Source organism: Marmota flaviventris, chromosome 17, assembly GCF_047511675.1.
Source record: "Marmota flaviventris isolate mMarFla1 chromosome 17, mMarFla1.hap1, whole genome shotgun sequence".
NCBI lineage: Eukaryota > Metazoa > Chordata > Mammalia > Rodentia > Sciuridae > Marmota > Marmota flaviventris.
Window position 1 is genome coordinate 43,598,607 of NC_092514.1, and position 24,643 is coordinate 43,623,249.

The 24,643-nt window shown below is 37.3% G+C and overlaps 1 protein-coding gene and 1 non-coding gene across 3 annotated transcripts in view; one reads left to right on the forward strand and one right to left on the reverse strand.

Moving 5' to 3' along the window:
- The window catches only part of Cltc (clathrin heavy chain), a 64,634-nt gene extending 48,155 nt beyond the window's left edge, over positions 1-16,479 (reverse strand). The window contains exon 1 of one of the 2 annotated variants that reach the window (XM_071603509.1): positions 16,158-16,479. In XM_071603509.1, coding sequence (XP_071459610.1) covers positions 16,158-16,199 — 42 coding nt within the window. In that variant the 5' untranslated portion in view covers positions 16,200-16,479. The remainder of the gene's footprint in view (positions 1-16,157) is intronic. The other variant, XM_027950224.3, reaches the window with a different exon arrangement.
- LOC114104301 (small nucleolar RNA U13) lies at positions 7,619-7,723 on the forward strand. Its single transcript, XR_003584823.2, has one exon. It is a non-coding gene; the product is annotated as a small nucleolar RNA U13 (small nucleolar RNA).
- Positions 16,480-24,643: the final 8,164 nt, after the last annotated feature.

A 24,643-nucleotide genomic window follows, 5' to 3' on the forward strand; every position in this document is an offset into this window, starting at 1 on the left:
ACCATTTTCATGCTAAGTAACCCTATTTTAATTCTTATTTTTAGAAAGGCATCATAGAACAGTATTGCTAAAACTTTCTTACAAACTTGGAAAATATGTCTCCAAAAACCTATGCTGGAAGAAGAAGCTAATGAAAACAAATAGGATAAGGTCAGTATCATCAAAATTTCTCTTTACCCTAAAGAGCTCAAGACCAAGAAACAGAAGGCAAAATAGAATACAGGCACAGTATCTCTCTTCTCAATGTACAAAAGAGCTGAAGACTTCTGTTCAATACCCCACAGTGGTACATGTCTATAAGCTCAGCAACTCCAGAGGCTGAGGCAGAAGAAGGATCATAAGTTCAAAGTCAGCCTGGGCAACTTAAGTGAGATCCTGTCCCAAAATGAAAAATAAAAAAGCCTGAGGTGGTAGAGCGGGGAGACTCACACTATACCATTCCAAAAACCAAACTTTGCTAATGTTTCCCAATTTTCCCATGCCTAACAATTCCAAGTTACCTCAGTCAACTAAACTGTAGCCTTCTGAAAATAACTTTCTTAAAGAATGAAATCCTCCACTCATACTGTTATGTATATCTAAAAAAAATAAAAAGGATGAAATTTTCTACCAACACTGATCATTAACATGCCTTTCTAAAATTATAGTCCAGAATCATCTTACACAGAAAGACATCATTCCTTTACAGAATCTATACCCTAAACTAATTTTAGGACAATTATAAATTAAAAGAGACAAAATCTATAAGTCTCCAATAACAGAAAGAAAAAAGTGGTGAGAAGGAAAAGTTGTTCCATAAAGAAGAAAGTCAACCTAAAAGTAGTGAAACACTGATGCAATTTTTTTTAAAGGGGGGGGAGGGAGGGAGGAGAGAGAGAGAAGAGAAGAGAAGAGAGAGAGAAAGAGAGAGAAGAGGAGAGAGGAGAGAGAGAATATTTATTTTTTAGTTTTCAGCGGACACAACATCTTTGTTTGTATGTGGTGCTGAGGATCGAACCCGGGCCGCCCGCATGCCAGGCGAGCGCTATCGCTTGAGCTACATCCCCAGCCCCTGATGCAATTTTTAAGAAGTCATTATCTGGCAATCAGAATTGTTTCAAGAAAAAATCATCAATGGAATAAAACTAATGGATGAAATTTTGAGTAACAGATACTTACACAGTCAAGGTATCTCCACTCACCCCCTGCCCCAAGATACTTATTACAAAGGGAAAAGAAAATTTGTGGTGGAGAAATTTCTCAATGAAAGTGATCAAAGTTTTATAACCACTAGCAATGACTCAAATTGACAGCCTGCGCTTCTCAACACAATGCATTAAAAAGAACACAATATGACTTTTGTGGTATCCATCCTGACAAAATTATATAACAAGAATCTAATCACACTGTTCTAGTAGACAAGCCCAAATTGAGGGACCTTTCACTGAAGAAGTGATTAATATTTTCCAAAAAAATATTTACTGTCACATTTACAGCAAACAGAAAAGGGAAAGTGTCCATTCTTGCTTGAGGAGGAATAAAGTCATGCCTCAATGCTGAATGAAAAGTTAAAGTGATATGGCACACATCAAGTACACACATCAGTGTGGGAGCACAGAACTGCTCTACACTGTAGGGATTTTTGTCCTGTCCATAATCTAGCACTCAAGACTATAGTATGGTGATACATACTAGTTTGCTTTCTTCATGTGTTCCTAAAGAATGGGAAAACTCTGATATGCCAGAGAATAAGGAAACCCAGGGGTGCTGAGTCAGTATGTATTAGAATACCTTAGTGATCAAACTATGAAAATACTGTTAAAAGACCAAATGGGCCATAAATATAGTGTGGCTTTATATGGTTTTGTCTTATGCTAGCATTTTTTTGCCCAACTTCCTTTTTTTCCTCTTAGGACAGCGGGGCAGGGGGGTATTGTATATTAACCCAGAGATGTTTTTACCACTGAGCTACATTCCCAGGCCTTTTCATTTTTTTGAGACAGGGTCTTGATAAAATTGCCCAGGCTGGCCTCAAACTTGGGATACACCTGCCTCAGTTTCCCTAGAAGCTGGGATTATAGGTGTGTACCACCATGTCTAACTTTTTGCCCTTCTTAATGTATACAATTGTATTAAATATCTTTCAATTATCAATTCTCTGACTAAAGACACCTTTCCATTCACAAAAAGGCTCTACCTCAATCAAAAACAACTGTATTTCTACCTATAAATACTACATAATTGAAGGAGTGATAGATTTGCTCTCAGCTTACTAATTTCCTCTAGCAGTTCTTACATCTGACTAAACAAAAATAAATTCATCAGAAACTGGCTTCTCTGCAAGTTTACAAGTTTGCCTCCTAATGAATGACTAATACACTTGGAAAAGAGCTCATTTACCAGCTCTACTGACTGAAAATTAAAATACATTCAATTTGTGTTTGTGACAGCATTACTAAGAACTTATATTCCACATTTAGTGCTTGGCTTTATACTTTCCAGAGTCTTCCTTCTAGTTTCATCCAAATAATAAAAATATAAGGAAGTCTTTATGAGCTACTGAATTTCAGATGAAGCTATTCTGCAAGTGTTCTAGGCATGGTTCTGTTTCAGTTATCTTTTCTGTGACTCTTGTATCAAAAGAACTCAATAGGTGTTACCAATACAGTGAATGGTCAACAATTTTATCTCTCAATACAGGAATTTAAAAGTATGTGCTTCAAGATTTGTTTTAAGTTCCTATCCCAAGTATTTAATTCAGCAAAACGTCTTTTTAAAAAATATTTATTATTTTTTAGTTGTAGTTATACACAATACCTTTACTTTATTTATTTATTTTTATATGGTGCTGAGGATCGAACCCAGGGCCTCACATGTGCTGGGCAAGCACTCTACCGCTGAGCTACAACCCCAGCCCCTCAGCAAAATGTCTTTTAAAAACTCCAAAACGGAGTGAGGAATGGTGGCACACACGTGTAATCCCAGTAGCAACTTGGGAGGCTGAGGCAGGATTTCAAGTTCAAGACCAACCTCAGCAACTTAGTGAAAATGAAAACCAAAATGGACTGAGGATATAGCTTGGTGGTAAAATGCCCACGTTCAATCCCCAGCACCAAATAAGTAAATAAATAAATCTGCTACCTTTACTGGTATCAATCATAATGTATGTGTGTATGAGGGAGAGGGGCAGTGGTGGTGGTACAGGCCTGGAATCTCAGCAACTCAGGAGGCTATCAGGGAGATCAGAAGTTTGAAGTCAGCAAGTGCAATTCAGTGAGACCTTGTCTCAAAATAAAAAAATAAAAAGAGTTGGGGACATTAGCTAAGTGGTAGAGTACCTCCTGGGTTCAATTCCTAGAACTTTAAAAGAATGAAAGAAAAAAAGCTGGAGTTACTTTATTAAGCCCTTCCTGGAAACTTAGCACAGTGTAAAGTAAAAACTGCAGTTACTGTATTCTACAGGAAACAAGAAAAATGCTGAGAATGCAGCATTCCTTCAGTTCTTCCATCAACAGGATACCAGCCATTGTTTTTTGTGGGCACCACAGATTTCACATAAAAAATAAACATGTCTTTAATCTTTGCTGACCTCACACTTAAACATATAGATTTGTTTCTTCTCCTTGTTAGCCCTTGAAGGAATCACTGTCTCTAAAGAGAATTTCTGACTGTCACTCTCTCCAAACTGTAAGCAATCCCTTCAGAAAGAAATCACAGCCAGAGACATGGATTCCAAGACTGTTAGCTTTGATAAACTACCAGGAGACTCAAACACCTAAAAAATTTTTCCTACTCATAACCTACTATTGACTGGAAATTTTTAAAACTTTAAATTTTACTTTTTTTTTTTTTTTAAACACAAGAACTAGACAAAATGTTAGATCAATTTTGAACACGATCTAGGGAAATACACGCAAGTTTTTATGCCCCAAATCTCTAGAGATGGGTGTGACTTTCCAAGATTATGCCTTTTCTCGTATAAACACCATTCAGGGGACACAAAACCACCAAATGCTACTACCAGAGTTGCAATCAATTATATATTGGTGGTAGGGAGCAGAATGTAGCAAAAAAGGAAAAAAAAAGAAAGAAAGAAAAAAGGCTTACTTTAGTGGTTCCAGATTATAATACTTAGTGCTAATTTAACATAAAGACCTTCAAAGGATGATCTGAATCTCCTGGGGCAGACACCAAGGGCTTGGTTTCCTGGTAGGAGTAACTAAAATATCTGTCCAGTTTCCTCTTAGTTATAGCTTAAAGGTCCTAAAGAAACTTCATTCTATGACACAACTTCCCAAGATGTACTTTTTTTTTTTTTTAAGAGATCTAGAGAGAGAGAGAATATGAATATCTTTTTTGTAGATGGACTCAACACAATGCCTTTATTTTTATGTGGTGCTGAGAATCGAACCCGGGTCCCGCCCATGCTAGACGAGAGCTCTATGGCTGAACCACAAATCCCAACACAAGATGTACTTTTTTTTAATTTATTTTTTTTTAGTTGTTGATGGACCTTTATTTTATTTATTTGTATGTGGTGCCAAGAATTGAACCTAGTGCCTCACACATGTTAGGCAAGCACTCTACCACTGAGCCACAACCCCAGACCCCAACTGTACTTTAAGTGACAGCCTAGTGTTACATTAAGTTTATCTCTATCACTGGTGCACACAATCATGCATTTTCTACCTATACTGACAGACTTCCTAGGAAATTAGATAGTGTACTACTGTATCACTCATTTTTCTAGTTGGGTTACTCATTTAAAGCATTATCATCCTTCCAGCTGCTACTAGCTACAAGATCAGAACCATCTTATTTTACAATTGACTTACTGAAATATGTTCTTGCGAACTTAAATGCCACAAATTTCAAGTTCAAATAAATGAAATAATTAACACTGAGCATGAAGAGGTATTGGCTATCTCAAAACCACTTAATATTAACAATTCAGGGAGTCCGAATAAACATTAAAATTATTAGATTATGATTTGTCTTCAATTAACACTGTTAAGCATCTAGTATTTGGCAACTTAAAATTGCAACTTTGTCATTACTACTGATAAAAAAATCTATAGGGAAAAAAATAGGTTTTAGGTTCAAAGGATCCTAGAGTGTTCAAACTGTGGCTCATGTCCTCTAAAAAAATGAGAAAAAACATCTCATTTCAAAATCATGTAGACACCTGCTTCACTCTAAAATTTCGTGTTGTAAAAAGACGACCACCTTGATTTTTTCAGTCAGGGAAAGGGTATGCCCTGGATGTCTGATAGGGAGCAAAATATATCCAAAATTCATGGTACTAAAATTTAATTTAACAATTTAATTCATGGCACTAAAATTTTCCCGAGTCTGTCCCTTTTAATTTTCCTTCCTTCCTATCAATACAGTTTTCTTCCACTGTCTGAAAATTGCTTCCATTCCAATTATTTTGGTTTCTTTAATTCTTAAATTTGTAACATATTCTATCACATCCTCTCTTTCATTTAACTCTGGGATTTACCACTGGATTCAAAATCTAAAAAACGAAGTCTTCAAATCATCTAAATTATCTTTCCATGTTGCTCAATGAAGAAACAATTCCACTCTTAATTGCCATCAGGATTTTTTTTTTTTTTTTTGTACTTTCTATTATTGCAATCCATTAACTCTACAGTTATTTTTGTTTCTATCATATTGCATTAATACTAAAGGCCACAGAGATATATTACATATGCTTAAAGTGCTATAATATGGATAGTACTAACAGCCACAGATATTTCTATCATATCATATACCCAGCAACTAATTCCTCTCCCTCACACAGATCCAAAATACCCAATAACAAGGATTCAACCAAGAACTTACACAGAAAGGCCTGGGATGTAGTTAAGTGATAGAGCACTTGTCTAGCATAAACCAGGCCCTGAATTCAGTCTCAACACCAAAAGCAAAAACAAACAAAAATATAGCACAGAAATAATCACAGTAGCACTATTCACAAAAGCTAAAAAGCAGAAATAACTCAAATATCCATCAACTGATGAAAGGAAAGAAAAAAGAAAATGTGATCTATCCATTCAATGGAGTATTATTAAGCTAAAGGAACAACATATCAAGATGTGCTGTACACTGGATCAACCTCAATTATGCTTAGTGAAAAAAGTTAGAAACAAAAAGTCAAACGTTGTATAATTCCATTTATATAAAATATTCAGAATTTGTACATCAGTTAAGGATACAGAAGGATGAAAAGACTGCCAAAGGGTAAGGTGTTTCCTTTCCAGACTATGAAAATGCTCTGGAACTAGGTAAAGGTGATAGTGGTACATTGTAAATGTACTAAATAATACTAAATTGTTGTTCACTTTAAAGTGGGAGTGAATTTTGCTGAATATAGTGGCACAGGCCTATAATCCCAGCAATTTGGAGGCAGAAGCTGGAGGATCAAGACCTTGTCTCAAAATAAATATTACAAAGGGCTGGGAATGTGACTCATTGATAAAGTACCCTTGGGTTCAAGCCCAATATCAATAAATAAATAAGGTTAACTTTTTTTTTAATGAATTTTATCTCAAATAAAAAGACTTTTGGGGTTCTAAGTCAGAGGTAGAGTTATTGCTTAGCATGGGGGAGGCCCTGGGTTTGACCGCCAGCATTAAAAAAGAGGGGAAAAGAGGGGCTTTTGGATCCTTTAAACTACAAATGGTTAGGGTAATCACTAAGTCTATTTCATGATAAGCTAATTTATAATTCAAGTAATCAGCTGACTTGGTTTATATAAACAATTAAAATTACAAAATTAATAACCACTTTCTTGTTTCAGAAACCATTTTATTCAAACTCCTTGCTGTGGGATTTGATGAATCCCCCCAAAATTCATATGCTAATAGTATTTGGAGGTCTTCAAAAGGCAACAATAATTAAATGAGTTCATGAGGGTAGGGTCCCCATGATGGCATTAGTGGCTTTATAAGAGAGAGAGACCACAATTAGCTCAATTGTTCTATTTTGCCATGTGATGCCCTATACCATGATATGATGCATCTAGAAGATCCTTACCAGATACAGAGTAAATGACTACATGGTCTTGTAACTTTCCAGCCTCCACAAACAGAAGCCAAATAACTTCTAGTCTTTATTACCCAGTCTCAAATATTTAGTTACAGCAAGAGAAAATGAATAAAGACTCTCTACATATGCATTTTTTATATTAGTGTCTTCATTAGTAGTAGAATGTTACCTCCATTCCAAAGTGCTTTTTAAAAAACTCATTTTGGTGTAATCATGGGAATTTTATAATAAGCATCAAATTTGCAATTAGGACAGCGTTTTTCCCACTCATCTTTTGATATAAACTATGATTTCCAGAAATATACCCTAAAAGATGCTTTTCAAGAAATATGTAAGATGTTTGTGACATCCAACAGTTGCAAATGTGAGACCATATGCAGAGGAAGAAATTATTAGATCTGTTTAGTTCATAAGAATGGATGATTATGGGCTGGGGTTGTGGCTCAGCGGTAGAGTGCTTGCCTTGTACATGTGAGACCCTGGGTTTGATCCTCAGCACCACATTAAAAAAAAATAATAATAACCAAAATAAAAAGATTACAGGCCTGTAATCCCAGAAATTTGGAGGCAGAAGTATAACTAAAAAATACTAAAAAAAAAAAAAAGAATGGACGATTGGGTGTTCATGCTGTGTGTGAGATGTGCCTCCCTCTAAACCTTGTTACAATGTCAGTACATTACACAGGTGATGTGAAAAAATAAAGACAGTTCAATATGGCTAAATCTAGAATAATACAGAGTGCAGGAAGACATATGCAAAGTCAGCTGTTTGCTAAGCTAAGCATACATGAACTGTCTTTGGCTTTACTCTACTTCCGTGGTTTCCTCAGATGAGCAGCTGATCAGAAATAAATTAAAACAACTCTTAACCAGCTCCTATTTTTTCATTTGTTATGATTCCCAGTTTCAAGAGACAACTGTCACCAAAAACTGCAATTACCTGGGACCCCCAGTGTACTCCAGGAATGTTCTAGATGCAGAAAATGAGAAAGAGGAAAGAATCTGGTGTAACTCCAAGAATATGACTTCAACAACTGGATAGACTTTAATTTTGGTTTTTCCTTTAGCATGGAATCTATGTTCATGGAGCGGATAAAAGAAGACTCCCCAAGGGCTGGGGTTGTGGCTCAGTGGTAGAGTGCTCACCTAGCATGCTTGAGGCACTGTGTTCAATCCTCAGCACCACATAAATGTAGAATAAAGATATTGTGTCCAATTAAAACTAAAAGATAAATATTAAAAAAAAAAAAGACTCCCTTAAGATGGAGGGGATGAACCAATACTTAAGTTTCTGTATGAACTAAGTATTATGCTATAAACACAAACCTATACTAATAACAGAACTACCAAGAAGTACTATTTTAATAAATGAAAAAGTTAAAACAAGCTAAAAACTTGACATAATCAAATAAAGTCCAATTTAAACACCTGACACATTTTCCAGAATTGCACACTGCACAGATTTTTTAAATGTGATGAAATGTGGTTTTAATGAACTTGCTTCCTATTCTTTCAGAAACCATCTTTAAAATCTTCTTTATTCACACTTTAAAGACAAGTCTTTATTTACCTAATTATTCAGAAGAGGAAGTACTAATATTATTGGAAGTCTGCCTCCAAGCACAACCATCCAACTTTGCAACCATTTCCCCCTCTAGCACCATGGTACTCAAACTGGGCAAGCATATTCTACTTTCACTGTCTTCCACAGAGTTCTATTCCAAGTTTTACATTATTAGTATAAACACAAAAACATGAATTGTAAAAGAGAAAGCAAATTTCCTACTTTCCCAAGTGTCTTCAAATGAAACACGTTGATTCTTCTCATTAAAGTCTGTAAAAAAGTTCTAGAAGTTCAGCCTTATGAGAGTAATATAGATAATCCTGGTTACAAATTAACCTGATCTTAATCATTCTGCACAATTTTTCCCTGGGAACTTGGATAAGACCCTTTAAAGATACTGTCTATATAATTGTTCAAGGCATACAACAAAGTCAATTGTTGATTCACTGTCCCCTAGTTTTCTCATAATATAAAAAATACTGCCCTAAAAACAAACTACTAATAGCATATGTATATCAAGGAATATTATGGAATAGATACGAACAATTATGGTATATTTTGCACTTCAAACTACACAGATCATTCCAAAAAAGGCATATATGCCAAATTAAAAGAACAATTAAAGCCTAACACCCACTAACTTTTAAGGTACTTGTTATGAACTTTAGATTCCCCATTATAAAATAAGGTGAACCATACCTACCCAAAAGGGGTTCTCTTGCTAATTAAATGGGAAATGAACATAAAATGCTTATGTTTTATTTTTAGCAGCACGGTAGGTACTCAAAAAGATATAATGGTAAATGTACTCTGATTTTAAAGATTTCAGGATAATTAAGATTTGGTGGTCATTCCCTTGAAAGTAGGATAAAATATCTTAAATCATGTCTACCACAACATAAGAGAGTCACAAAATCCACATCTGACAGATGGGTTTTGAATAATGCATTCAGATTCAAGTTTCCCGCCATCCCAAAGCTACGATGGGTTGGGGGATAGTGGATGACATCTAGACCTATGCACTCTGCACTGGCTCATGAGACAAGTTGATCTTATGTAGTTTTAGCCCAGTATATATATGAATTTAGAAAAACAGCCTCATTCTAGCATATAGGGCTAAAACAAAGTTATGAATTTATTTCCCATCTAAGTGAGAATATTCAATTAAAACTCTACCACCTTAAAAGAACATTTACATAACTATACTAATTAAAAATGTACCAAAGGGCCAGGTACAGTGGCACATGCCTGTAATCCCAGCAACTCAGAAAGGTAAGGCAGGAGGATCACAAGTTCAAGGCTAGCCCCTGCAAATTAGTAAGATCCAATCTCAAAATATAGTAAAATAAAATAGGGGCTAGTAATGTAGCTCAGTAGTAAACTGCCTCTGGGTTCAATTCCCAGCACCCAAACAAAATAAAGTACCAAAGGCACACAATGAAAGCTCATGGAATATAATACAAAACTAAAATTTTGTTTGGGGGAGTATAATTTCAGAGTGTCATCAATTTATTTAAACATTAATATTTGTATTTAAATCTTGTATGATATCAAATGTTCAAATACATAAAGATCCACAATCAGACATCAATGCAAGCATGAAGTAAGGTGCAAACAGATTCTGATTTACCACTTTAACCCTAGAGTCTAATCCAGGTCCACAAACAAAATACTGTCAACTGATTGAGATGCTTAAATGAAATGTATTGGGCAGAAGTTATACAGCTAAAAATTAATGTTCCTAAAGTACTACACCAAGTACTTTCACATTTATGATCTCATATCCTCATGTTAACTTTGTGAGGTAACATGCCTATTTTACAGAGAAAAAGAAACAAAAAGTCCTAATCTGTGTTATCTCATATGTAGTCACAAGATACTGAGCACCTGAAATGCAGCTACTATGAATGATTTTAAGTTAATTAAAATCAAATAATTAACAGAAATTGATTAATTTGTTGGAAAACTTAAATGTTTGGAATAACCTAGGCATATAAATCTGCTTTTTCAACTGTAAATTTAATGAGCTCTAAACACAAACTATTTCAAATAAAAACAGGGTTTGAATTGAGATGTTCTCTAAGTGTAATAAAATCAGATTTTGGAATTTAGTATAAAGAAATGTAAAACAGGGCTGGGATTGTGGCTCAGCGGTAGAGTGCTCGCCTCACATATGCAGGACCCTGGATTCGATCCTCAGCACCACATAAAATAAATAAATAAGTGAAGTAAAGATGATGTGTCCAACTACAACTAAAAAAATAAATATTAAAAAAAAAAGAAATGTAAAACAGCCCTGGTACAGTGGTGCAAGCCTGCAATCCCACCTGGGGTGGTGTATGTGTGTAAAGATCACAAGTTCCAAGCCAGCCTCAGCAATTTAGCAAGGTCCTAAGCAACTTGGTGAAACCCTGTCTCAAAATACAAAAATCAAAAGGACTCAGGATGTGGCTCACACCTGGGATCAATCCTTGGTACCAAAAGAAAAAAAAAAAAAAATGTAAAACAGCCCATTAGTAAATTTTATACTGATTACATATTGAAATGATATTTTGGTAAAATGAATTAAATAAAATATTAATCTCACCTGCATTTTACTTTTTAATTTGACCACTAGAATATTTAAAATGACAAATGAGGCTCTCGTTATTTTTCTATTAGCACTGGCCTCAACAACCCCCTGGCCTGTCCTGTCCACTGTATCACATCATTTACCACATTTTAAAAAGCAGAAAGAATCCTGTCTCTAGGCCAAAGCCCTAAAGAAAAACAGCATACTAGGATACAGTCTCTTAAAAACAATCATTTCATTTCTTTGAAGTATTTTGTATTAGAAGTCTCATGTACAAATCCCATTCTGATATCATGGTCCCTGGACATTACTTGGAGTCTCACTTTCTTCAATTGTTAAGAAAGGTCTCTGGACCCAGTGTGGTGGCGCAAACCTGTAATCCCAGTGGCTTGGGAGGCTGAGGCAGGAAGATTGAAAGTTCAAAGCCAGCCTCAGCAACTTAGGGAGGCATTTTAACAACTCCATGAGACCCTGTCTCTAAATAAAATATTTAAAAAGGGGTGGGGATGTAGCTTGGTGGTTAAATGTCCCTGAGTTCAATCCCCAGTTAAAAAACAACAACAAAAAAAAGTTCAACTTTATTGTAATAAAAGAAAAAAGAAAGGTGTCTGGGGGGAACTGATTGAAGATCTGAAAGTACCCAGACATCCAGCAGGCTACTGCTCTGGGCTGGGGCTGTAACTCAGTGGTACAGTGCTTGCCTAGCATGTATGGGGCCTTAGGTTCAATCCTCAGCATCATATAAAAATAAATAAAAGTATTGTGAAGGGAAAAAAAAAAAAAGGACAATGAAGAAGTCTATGACTCTCCCATTCACTAGAAATCATTTATTATTACCACTTCCCAAAAGAGACAGAATTTGACTAATACTTGGATGATGAATGTTTTAATTTTAGCTAAAAAAATGTTCTACGTATATAAACATGGGTAGCCAGTTCTACAAAACACATCATATGGCCTACATCAATTGTGCAATTCAATGTTGGCTGTCAATACACACATGACTATTAAAATTTAAATGAAAAAATAAAGGCAAAAATTGAGTTTCTCAGTAACACTAGACACATTTCAAGTGCACAATATCCCTACGTAACTAATAGACATTTGCATCACTTAAAGAAAGTTCTACTGGACAATAATGATCAGAAGTTTCAAAGAACCTCATCATTAACACAGATAAAAATACATCTGTTACATCTAATTCAAGTAGGTATTGTATACTGTTGAACATAAGAATTTATAAATAATTTTACAAAGAAGCTGAGGACTAAATATAAATGGAAGCTTTGAAAACCAAGATATAAATTCCAACTATGGTCAGAAATAATTATTCCAAGAGCAAAGTATCAAGCTTCCTAAAATCAAATTCACTACACACTAAAGTGGAAAAAGACTGTGGTCCTATAGCACACACAGTTCCTGAATTATATCCTAATCAGAGTGAAAGTACTTTCACTAAAATCAGCCATACCCCGTTAAGCTGACCATTAAAAAAATTATGAAAAATGTATCTTAAGGTTGGAAGCTATTCCCAGGGTGGACTGCAGCATAATTCCAGATGGTATGCCTCTTCCAGACAGTCCAGCTAAGCATGTAACACGCCCCAGTAATACTTAACATTGCTTTCCCTTTGCAAGCTAAACGAATCTTAGCAAGCATCGTTACCATTCAACCCAACAACACATTTCATGCCTGCATTTATTCATCAAAAGGAAAAGTAGAGGGGCTGGGGTTGTAGCTCAGTGGCAGAGCACTTGCCTAGCATGTGTGAGGCACTGGGTTTGATCCTTAGCACCACATAAAAATAAAAAAGGCATTCTGTCCATCTACAACTACAAAACACTTTTTTTAAAAAAGAGGAAGAGTGAGATTTGTAACTGAAAACTCAACAGAGCCTAGGAACTACAGAGTGTGTCAACTGGCAATAAAGACACTGACTACACCAAGAATTGAGAATTGCAGACAATATTTTATATGTAGCCAAGATTTGTTCAGAATCTGCAACTCCAGCAATATCTTGCCCAAATACGCAATTATTTGTTGACTGCTAACAGCCTAAAATCCATTAATGAAAAAAAATTCCTTCATAACTAACATTCATAAAATGTAGTTTCAGGCCTTGGTGATAGATTCTTCAGCTGGATAATGTAGGTAGAGGGCATAAAAATAAATTCATTTACAGATTGCTTTTTGAAGTTCCACAAGCTAAATCTACACTCAAGTTCCTCATTTCTTATTTCCAGGTAGTTGTTGTTGTTGTTGTTGTTTTGGTACCAGGGATTGAACTCATGGGCGCTTGACCACTGAGCCACATCCCCATTCCTATTTTGTATTTTATTGAAAACAGGATCTCCCCGAGTTGCTTAGTGCCTCGCTTTTGCTGAGGCTGACTTGGAACTTGTGATCCTCCTGCCTCAGCCTCCAGAGCTGCTGAGATTGTACAGGCATGTGCCACCACGCCAGGCTTTATTTCTAGTTTTTATCCTAAGTGTTTCAGAACGTTTTCTGCTACTTAGCAAACTGACTCAGAGGTCAAAGACCTAAAATGCCAATTAACATAATCCTTATTAATTTCTAAAAAGGGAGGAGATAAAAATGTGAAGTCAGAAGATGCATTATTCTAGAAGAAGCTGATGATTTGGGGGTGTCTGTGCAATTAATCACTATCTACTGGAACATACAAACATAATAATGACCTAGCATTCCAAAAAATGGATGTCACAATTCAAATGTATGTTCAAAGCTGCTTTATACTTAAAAATCTTCAGATTATTTGATAGCAAATAGCTTTGCTCAAAGACCTGCAGAAACCTCAATTAAAAAATCAGGCCTATGTTAAATCTGTCTTTATTTAGTGACAAGGCTGGATACCAATCTTTGGGACTATTTAACCATTCTCTTCTCTCCTCTTTAATAGAAACGAAAAACTATGCCAAGTGTAGTAGCTACTAGGGAGGCCAAGGCAAGCTAGAGGCCAGCCTGGGCAACTTAACCAGACTGCTCAAAATGAATAATAAAAAGGGATGGGGTTGTAGCTCAGTGACAGAGTATCCCTGGGTTCCAGCCCCAGCATTGAAGGGGGGAAAAAAAAAAAAAAGGAAAAAGCAGCTGAACTTTTTTTTTTTTAATGGTTTACATATATTAGTCTGCAGAAATATACTTCAGATGCACTTCAGTTTGAGGACAAACCTGTGTTTTTCCTTCATATCCAGGAAATGTTACCTTCATAATCCCTAATCCCCCATTCATTTATCACCCCATTTTAACAGAGGTAACCACAATTAAACCTGAATTTAGCACAAAAAATAACTTCTCCATATTCACTCACTCCTTTAACATTTTTTAAATTCTTGCAAAACATGTTTTTGTTTTGCTTTGTTTTTTGAGATGGGGATCTCCCTATGTTGCCCATGCTGATCTGGAACTCCTGGGCTCAAGTAATCCTCCAGTTTCAGCTTCCTCCAAATGCTAGGACTAAAGGCACCAGCTATCCAACCCCAGCTTTGTTTTCCTTGCCAAGGTCAGATGAGTTATTTGAAAACTAGAGATAACTGAAAAAAGTTGCATTTAATTCATTATATAGGTGAAGATATATTATTTTTTACATTTCAAGTCTTAAAGGAAAATAACTTCTTGCTAATGCAAGCAAATGTGGCAATAAGAACTAAGTTTATTTACTCACAGACTGAATATTAAATCTTTTAATTAGCAAGAATCCTTTATGGATGTTATACCAATGGGGAAAAGTAAATAAAAATGGCTCCAATGATAAGAGTGCCTAATAAGTTAATATTCGTGTCATGTCAAACATGAAATTAGTCCTTCAAATGACTGAACCCAACACCAGGCCGACTTAAGGGGATATTTGGGGTGGGGGTGGGAGCAAATTAATGAGAATAAATTACACCAGCCAAAGTACAAATCAGGATTAAACCAGAAAAATCACACGTTCAGCAGAGGCTTAATTCAGTGAAGCTCTGGAATGGTCACCTGTCTAGGTCATTCTTTGGCATGTTGTCTCCAGGATAAAACGCCTTGGGGAAGAACTCTAGAACCTACTAAAAAGAAGCCAGTTACAGATCAACTAACCCTGCAAGACTGCAAGCAGGTGTGCTCTATCCCTAGGGCTCTGTTCAATTTCACCCAGCCCTGAGAGAAGTATTCAATACCACAATCCCACAACTACCTGCTGGACTCCAGAAGGCCCCAAGATAACTTCCGAATAACTCTTCCTACCTTCTAGAATCAAGGAGGGGTTAAGAGGTACACCACCTCCAAAGAAATCAAGAAAGAGAAAAAAAAAAATGCGAGTTCCCTTAGGGACCTTGACCCCACGCACTCATGAGATTGACACCGCCCAGAGAAATGCGTTCCCCCATTTTATCCTCTTTCAGTTCCTTCCGTGACCTTCTGCTGCTACTGTCTCAGGAAAGGCAAAAGACAAGTCAAAGCCAGCCCCCCCTCCCCCGGGAAGGTGCCTTTCTCAATTGTGAGCCGTGGAAGGAGGAAGAAAAAAGGCTGCTCCTCCCCAACCCACCCGCCACACAACTCCAGGGCGCCGACACGATGGGGTAAAGGGAAGAAAAGAGCAATGGAAGGTGACAGCCCTGCACTGACCCAGAGTGTGATGAGAATTCTTGCTCCGGGAGAAACGCAGTAAAGTCCCCTGCTTTTACCCCCCAACTCAAATGAATGAACCGAGTAAATTAGGGAGGGGGAAGTTAGTCTGCGCAGTTCTTGGCATCCAGGAAACAAGACAGAGGCCCTGGAACCCAGGCCTGCCCTCGGCGCCCTCTGCACCCCGATTCGTCATTTCCAACCAAGGCCCACATCATTAACCCTTTACGCTTTCAAAGATAGTGCCCCTTCCTCCATCTACGCCAAACCAACCCCCCCCCCCATCTGATCCTGCTTGGGCCCAGACTTCAGCTTCCTCCTTTCTTCCTACCAACCTCACCACACCCCTCACCAGCCTGGTCTCAACCGCACCTGAAGATGCTCCTGAAAACGAATTGGCAGAATCTGGGCCATGGCGCTGTCGGGGGGATGGTCTCCTCCTGTCACTGGGGCTGCGGGGCAGTAGCTGCCCGGGCTCTCCGAGGGAGAGGAGGAGAGGGGGAAGGGGGAGGCTGGGCTCAGCAGGGTACTCTCCGGAGACGCAGGAAACTGGCAGGCAGACGAAAAAGCTTGGGTCGGGGGCGGAGGCTCCAGGGGCCGGGAGAGCCGCAATGGCGGAACCCGGCGCAGCGCAGACTCCGGAAACGGCTGAGCCCTGCGGAAGGATCCCGCGACTGAACTCCGCCCAGTCACCTCACCCCCTCCGACTTATGTACCCCTCCACGGAGCGCCGCCTCGCTGTCAGGCGCAGGAATTCGGGGCGCACTGCGCCGAAAGCCTCCCTTGCTGATGCGACAAGAGGGAGCAAGAGGAACTGGAGGGACTACTTTTTTGGAATCATGACTTTCCCCAGTCTGCTGTTTTTCCCTCCCCCCACTTTTTTTGCATTTTGCCACATCATGCGACTCGGGGCGACCGACGTCATTTCCGTAGGCGCTTTAGGTCCCACCCACGCACTTCCAGGTGCACGTGATGCTGGCAGTGACGGGTTGGTTGACTGCTGCCAGAATGGAGAGCCAGTGCTAGGGAAATGCTGCGTCTTCTGGGAATGAGGTGGTTGTTCGGCCTCCTTAAGGCATGGCGGGTGCTGCTTCCTTGTCCTGCAGCCCCTGCATATTTCGCCTGAGTCCCTGATGAAGAGGACGTGGCGTGGGCAGATGGGCCCTTCCTCCCGCCCTCTCGGTGACTCAGGGAAACGGCCTCGCCGCAGAGCGCTCCCCTGGCAGCTGGTGCAGCACTCCTACCCCGCCTAGTTTCATGCAGTGGGTGGTTTCTTACATCCCAGGGAGGGGGAATGAAATGGGGTTTAAAATCCTCTCTGCCCTTACACACGCCCTTCTGACGGTTGGAGAACCTGACGCGCGGATTCCAAGTACAACCTGCGTTCTCTTCGGTGTTACTTAGATAATTAGCTCTAAGGACAGTGAAGGCCATCGGTGAGCTATCTCAAGCTGGCCTTAGCGTTTCTGCGGACATTTTGGTGATCTAGTATCAGACTAGTTTATTAGTGATCAGCTTGGCGTTTAAAAATATTTATCATAAAATTGTCATAAAATAACGCGGAAGGGTTGCACCAAAAATGTAGCAGTAGATTTTTTAGCTACACCAAGTTGAAACTCACAGATTTATATAATTAGGTTAAAGATGACTGAAATGTCTTCCTGAAGGAAAGGGATTGTTAACTGTGAATTTCCGTGGGACCATCTCAACACTGTCCATAGGTTAGCAATGTGGGATTTAAGCACCTCAAAGCCGGAGCATCGTATTTCCAACAGCATTAAGGTATCTACAACATTACTTAATAATCTTCCCAATTCTTTCTTGATAAAATATAAAGTGTAATAACATTTCATAATAATACCAATAAAGGACAAAATAATTTAATTCCGTGCCTTCATCTTGATTAGATTTTTTTTCTTCTCCAGAAAAGCCCTCAAGTCCACAAGAATTTTTTTCAGTTAAAGAACGTAAAACTCTATTGGATATTCAATAATTTTGTGTTAAGCAGTTTTTCTTAAGGAGTTTGCTTAGTCATTTTTGTTGCTTTTAGTATTTTTCCCCAAACACTGTCTCTCATATTGAGGATCTGAGAACAATCTGGCAGGTAAGAAGGCAGTCAAAGACTGTTCTACAAAGAAAAGCCTTGCCACCATATTGTAGGAGTGAAGTTATGCTTGCAAAATTTCATGTTGCTTTGTCAAGCCAAACACTTGAAGATGTCCTGTGTTACAACATTTGAAAGGACCTTTCTGATATCAGTCTAATAGTAGCTACTTTATATTAAAATTCAAAGGGAGTTATTGTTTATTGGAGTAATGCAGTACCTTAAATTAAATTTTCAATATCAGGATCTAGGATACAAGAGCTATATCAAGAATGGGCCCAAAATTATTAAGTGTCTTGCTTTTTCATACAGACTGGAAGTACATTTAGAATCCCAAAAGCAATTGATTTTAACTTAGATATTTGGTGTGAAATATCTGACCAAAAAGTGCCTAAGTTTCTGTTAAAATGCCTGCTGTGTCATCATACATTAGAAATCTAATGAATGCATTGTTTTCAGAAATTCAGGAAGAAAAAAAAGATTGTGATATTCCAAATCATTTTAAAACACTGTACCTTTAAAAGTCAATTAGTGCAACATTTTTCAAGAGGAAAAAAATAAGGTTCAGATGATTTTAAAAACCCCACATTAAAGATCTATAGCTTGAGGTGGGGTAATAAAAGATGCTTTTTATGGATATATGCTGTCCTTGCTAACAGTGTAGAGGCAAGAGAAAGGCTGTCAAATCTCTGATTTAGATACCCCAAAGGATGAAGCACTGTTAAAAGTTTCCTTAGCTATATGTGAATGGCATTGTTATCAGGCACTACCTTAAGTTAAAAGACAGAATTTTCTTGACAACTTAATAAAACACAAAACAAATCCTGCTACCCAGAAACTTTTTTTCTAACAGACTGCTGCAATCACCTTGGCTTTTGGTTTTAGAAAGTGTCTTAGTAAGGTAGCCATATTAATAAGATAAATTGGTCAGGTTTTTTTCAATTTTAAGCTATTTTTTTCACAATGTTCATCAACGGTAGGTCCTTGCAGTGAGTTGCAGCAAGTTTCATTAGCAAAAACTGTATTGCTTGGTCTGTTATTTCCAGGAGTACCGTTTCTCAAAATCTGTAAAGGAAACCTATATTGTGCCACTAATTTTGTATTTTATGCCAGGAACTATTATATGTGTTTGTGTATGTGTATAAATCCCCAACAGAATGACACTTCACACCTCAAGAAAATCCTATTATAGGACTTCTTTTTAGCTGTTCATATTAAATAAGCCGTGGCACCAAGGTCCCCCTTTTCTTAAACTGCATGCATGCGGGTAATCCCAGCTACTCCAAAGACTGGGGAGGAGGATCACAAGTTCCCAGCCCAAGCACTTTAGTGAGACACTGTCTCAAAAAAAAAAAAAAAAAAAAAGATGAAGGGGTGGGCTGGGGATGCATCTCAGCTGTAGAATGCTTCTGGGTTCAATCCCCAGTACCGCAAACACACACACACACACACACACACACACACACACAAAACTTGAGCTAGCTGCATTGCAAAAATCACAAAGGCATCTCTCTTGGATATTCAAAATCAAATACTGAAAGCAGAACATCAAAACTGTTTTATACCAAATATTTGCAATTGCAATTACAAGTCAAGCCATGAGAAATATACTTAAGATAACTGGTTTTGCCATTTAAACAGCAGCTCTGAATCATCTCAGCACCCCCTAAGGCTACTGATAGGAATCCCAGCAGGATTAGACTAGGTCTTTATCTTTTCAAGCAAGATAAAGAGCAGCAAGCCTATCATAAACCAGTAAAAAAATGAGTATTGCTTAGGTCTTGGTCAACATAGTGTCCACTGTTATTTTGGCTCTGTACAAAACAGATTATAGGCAACCTCCCAACAAAGTATGGAAAAAATGAAAGAATCATTTAGAAAGCAATGGAATAAACCTTAATGGCCTTTCTGTTTTAATATGAGATTTTACTTTTTTTGTTACCAGGGATTGAACCCAGGAGCCCGTTTTATTTATTTGAGTTAAACTATCACTATGTTGCTGAGGTTGGCCTTGAACTTGCAATCTTCCTGTCTCAGCCTCCCAAATGAGGATTACAGGCTTTCCCCACTATACCCAGCTACCGTCTTTTATCATGTTCCAACCAAAAAAGCCAAGATTAGCCTGTGGGAATCCAAACTGGAAATTGGTCACATTATACAGGCTCCTCCCATATTTTCTAAAAGTTAAATTACATCCCAGGAGAGGAATGAAACAGCTCAAGACATTACCTTAAAAAGCCATCTAAGGAAAGTTGGTTTAAATATAGCAAGACCCTGTATCAAAACATAGAAAGGGTTGGGGATGTAGCTCAGTGGTAAAGCACCCCTGAGTTCAATTCCCAGTACCCCAAACAAACAAACAAATATAGTCATCACAGAGCAATATGGACAGGAAAAACCCAGAAGCATTTTAACCCTGCTGACCAGTAAGAAGTCAGATGCCAAGTTGCAACATCGCTTTCCCATCCTAAAACAAAAGTCACGGGAAGCTGGAAAGATTAATAGAGCAAAAAGGCAATGAGGCTAAGAGTATGAAAATGATTGTTAATCCCCCACCCCCATTTCTCAATATGTACTTTTTATTTATTTATTTTTTATCTCCAATTAAAAGCAAAGCATGACCCATAAACAAGTCTCCTCACACTCTGGGAATGTTGTGTCAACAGCAAAGCACATACTTTATTAATGGTAATAAATTTTTCCTTGTAATAGCTAAAGACTGACATTGGGTAAATAAGGTTTTGGCTAAATCAAAAATAAAAGCTTGAAGGAATTATAATCTAATTTGCACCTTTGACAAATATTTTTCAGTAGTACAATACAAAAATAAATACTTAGCATTATGTTATTTTTATAAAGGCTTTGAGAAAACAGATTGATAATGGGAAAAGCAATTCTGAATTTTAAAGGCTTCATGTTCGTCACAATGAACAGTTTTTGTATAATACACCTAACAAACCTAGCCCAATCTGAATATGTACCAAACTTAATACACATTAGAAATTATTTTTTAAAATACCCTCATCATGTCATGACTGATAAAAGTAGATTAAGCAAAACTAACCAAAAACCTGGTTATTTCCAGGTACAATGCCATATGTCTGTAATCCAAGGTACTGGGAGGCTGAGGCAGGAAGATTTAAAAGTTTGAGACCAGTCTCAGCAACATAGTAAGACCCTGTCTCAAAATTAAAAAATAAAAAATGAGCTGAGGATGTGGCTCAGTGGTAAAGCGCCCCGGTTTCAGTCCCTGGTACCAAAAAAAAAAAAAAAAAAATTCCTGACATGTAAAAATTATATGAAATATGAATTACATTTTCTCTAATAAAAATGTTATTGGAACAAAGTGATTTTCATTCATTTATGCATTGTCTATGGTTGCTCTCCTACTACAATAACTGGGAAGTTACAATAGATATTGTACAGCTTGAAAATCTAAAGTATTTACTATCTGGCTTTATCAAATATTAGCCAGATAATTTTATTATTTCCCATGGAGAGTTTTAACATATGAAAAAAGTGTTAAATATCTAAATAAAAATTAAGATAACAATAAGGCACTGTTTTTTGTCTTATTGGAATATGAGGGAACTCAAGGGTATAGTGCATTTATAACACTGCATAAAAATGTGAACTGGTTCATCTATTCTGCAGGAGTTTAAGAATAGGTGTCAGGAGCCTCAAAAATTATTTTCCCTGCTGTACAGAACATTATCACAATTTACTCAACCATTCCCAATTGATACCTATATATTTTAGCCATGTGGACACATTATGTCTATGTATATTATAATATTTTACTACTAAAAACAATGAATGGTATGCTTAGCATTTTAATGAATTCTATATTTAACATTTTTATGAATGCTATATTTAATAACAACAGTTGATTATAGCCAGACATGCCTGTAATCCCAGTGGCTTGGGAGGATAAGGCAGAAGGATCATAAATTTGAAGCCAGCCTCAGCAATTTAGCAAGGCCCTAAGCAACTTTTTTGTTTTTGTTTTTGGTACCAGGGGTTGAACTCAGGGGCACTGGGCCACTAAGCCATATCCCCAGCCCTATTTTGTATTTTATTTAGAGACAGGGTCTCACTGAGTTGCTTAGTGCCTTGCTTTTACTGAGGCTGGTTTTGAACTTGAGATCTTCCTGCTTAAGCCTCCCGCCACTGGGATTAGAGGTGTATGCCATCAAGCCCAGCCCTAGGCAACTTTTAAGACTAGGTCCTAAAATAAAAATAAAAAGGGCTGGGAATGTAATTCAGTGGTAGCGCATTTCTGGGTTCAATCCCAGTATCCCCTCCCACCAAAAAACAAAAACAATTGATGCTAAACCTCCAAGAATCAAATTTTATGAGGAAAAGTATGTATAAGCCATAAAGACGCTTAAAATCTACACTTTCTTACTGGGTCACAGGTTGTACACATCTTTAACTTTATTAGATATTACCAACGTGTTCTATGAAATAATGGCAATTTATTCTATACCAATACTTTTCAGGAATATTAACTGTTGACAATCTGATGGTAATGAATGGCATCTCACTGTTCATCTGTATTTTCCTAATTATTAATAGGGTTCATTATTTTTTATTTACTGCCCATTTGTATTTCCTTTTTGATGAAATAACATGTCCTTTGTCTGCTTTTCTTTTTTTAAAATATTTTTTAGTTTTAGACAGACACAATACCTTTATTTTATTTTTATTTGGTGCTGAGGATCGAACACAGTGCCTCATATGTGCTAGGCCAGCACGCTACCATTGAGCTACAACCCAAGTCCCATGTCTGCTTTTCTATTATAACATTTTTCATTTTGATTTAGTCATTTGAAAGAACAAACTCCTCATTCTTTTAAGAACAAACTCCTCCAAAACCACCACTTTTTCTCAAGGCTCTTTCCACCTTTTTGCCTTAATAAGATCAAGCATTCCTTTGATACTACTCCTCTTAGAGCATTCTCAATGAAAATGGGAATTGCCACAATTAATTTAAAACACTGAGTGCAGTGGTGCATGCCACCTAGCAACCTGGGAGGCTGAGACAGGAGGATTCCAAGTTTGAGGCAAGCATCAGCAACTTAGTGAGACCCTGTTTCAAAATAAAAAATAAGGGATGGGATGTAGTGGCTCAGTGGGGAAGCACCCCTGCGTTTGATCCCCAGTACCCAAAACAAACGAAAACAAACAAAAAACTGTAATGATGTAATTTCCCTCTAACAAATCTATATATCCCACAGAATAGTTCAAAAAGGTTGGCTTGATCTCAACTGACATTTTTAGCCTACTACCCCTTCTATGTACCAAATAAACTGAACTGTTTGCCAGCCCTCTTAAATACCTCCCAATCTTTCCAATTTATTCTTCATCCATTCTGTTCCTAGCATCCATCTGTTTACTGGAGATTCATCCTTTAAAGAATGCTCTTCCTTACAATATACTACCAACAAATAAATATAGAATTTTTGAAATAAATACCAACTGGCAACCATAACAATAAAATTGATTCAAGCAATTGATGATAAATCCTCATATTTTATGAGGATATTTTACATATCTGAAAGTATCTCCCTATCAAATTCTTATGAACTGTAAGAGTAACTAGATTGAAGGGGGGAAAAAAAAAACCTAATCAATAATCAAAGTTAAAATCATGCCTATAATCCCAGCAATTCAGAGACTAAGGAAAAAGGATCACAAGTTTGGGGCCAGTCTCAGCAACTTAGAAAGACCCTGTCTCAAAATAAAAAATAAAAGGGCTAGAGGTGTAGCTTAGTGTTAGAGCACCCCTGGGTTGATCCCCAGTGACCTCCCAAAAAAACCTAATTATCACTGATAATGGGCAAATACCACATAACTTCAGATGTTATACCCAGAAAAGATACCATATCACTTATGAAGTTTTCCATTCAAATACATCTAACCACAAGGAAACACTAAAGAATCTTAAATTGAAGACTTCCTATAAAATAACTAGCTCATATTATGGTGGCGGGGTGGGTGGGTGGTGGTGATTAATGCTGTAAAGGAGAAAGGAAGATCCTTGAATGAAGAGAAGATATACTAGAGAAGATATTATTGGGACAACTGATGAAATTTGAATACAGACTATATATTTAGAATGTGTGCTTAATAAATACTGAGTTAAATGAACTCTCTTTTTAAGAATACATGCATACTTCTATCCCATTTAAGGAAACACACCAACAGCACATACCTAAAAAGACAAACTGACAGGACTAAACAATTAATGTGCAGAGACAGTGTCCAGAGCACTATAGATAAAAGTGAACAAATTAACAATGCTGAAATGTTCAGAAAAACAATCACCACTCACCTTCAAGGAAAGGCACAGGGGTTCGGGTCCTCATGTGATTTTTTTTTTGTTTAATTGTTAATGGTCACGATAACTTTATTTATTTTTATGTGGTGCAAAGGCTCAAACACAGTGCCTCACACACGCTAGGCAAGCACTCTACTACTGAGCTACAACCCCAGCCCCCTCATGTGATTTTTTTCAAGAAAGGCTTTAAGGGCTGGGAATATACTCCCTGATGGCCTAGCATGCACAAAACCCTGGGTTCAATTCCCAATACCAAAAAAAAACAGCAAAAATCTTCTAGTTTCTAGTGCTGGACATAAAGCTGTTTAGATGCCAAAGGGAAAACCTAGAAAAGAGTAGTTAGTTACACCTAAAAGAAATTCAGACTCTTGGTTTTTACACAAAAATATCTAAAAACACACATTTACCATC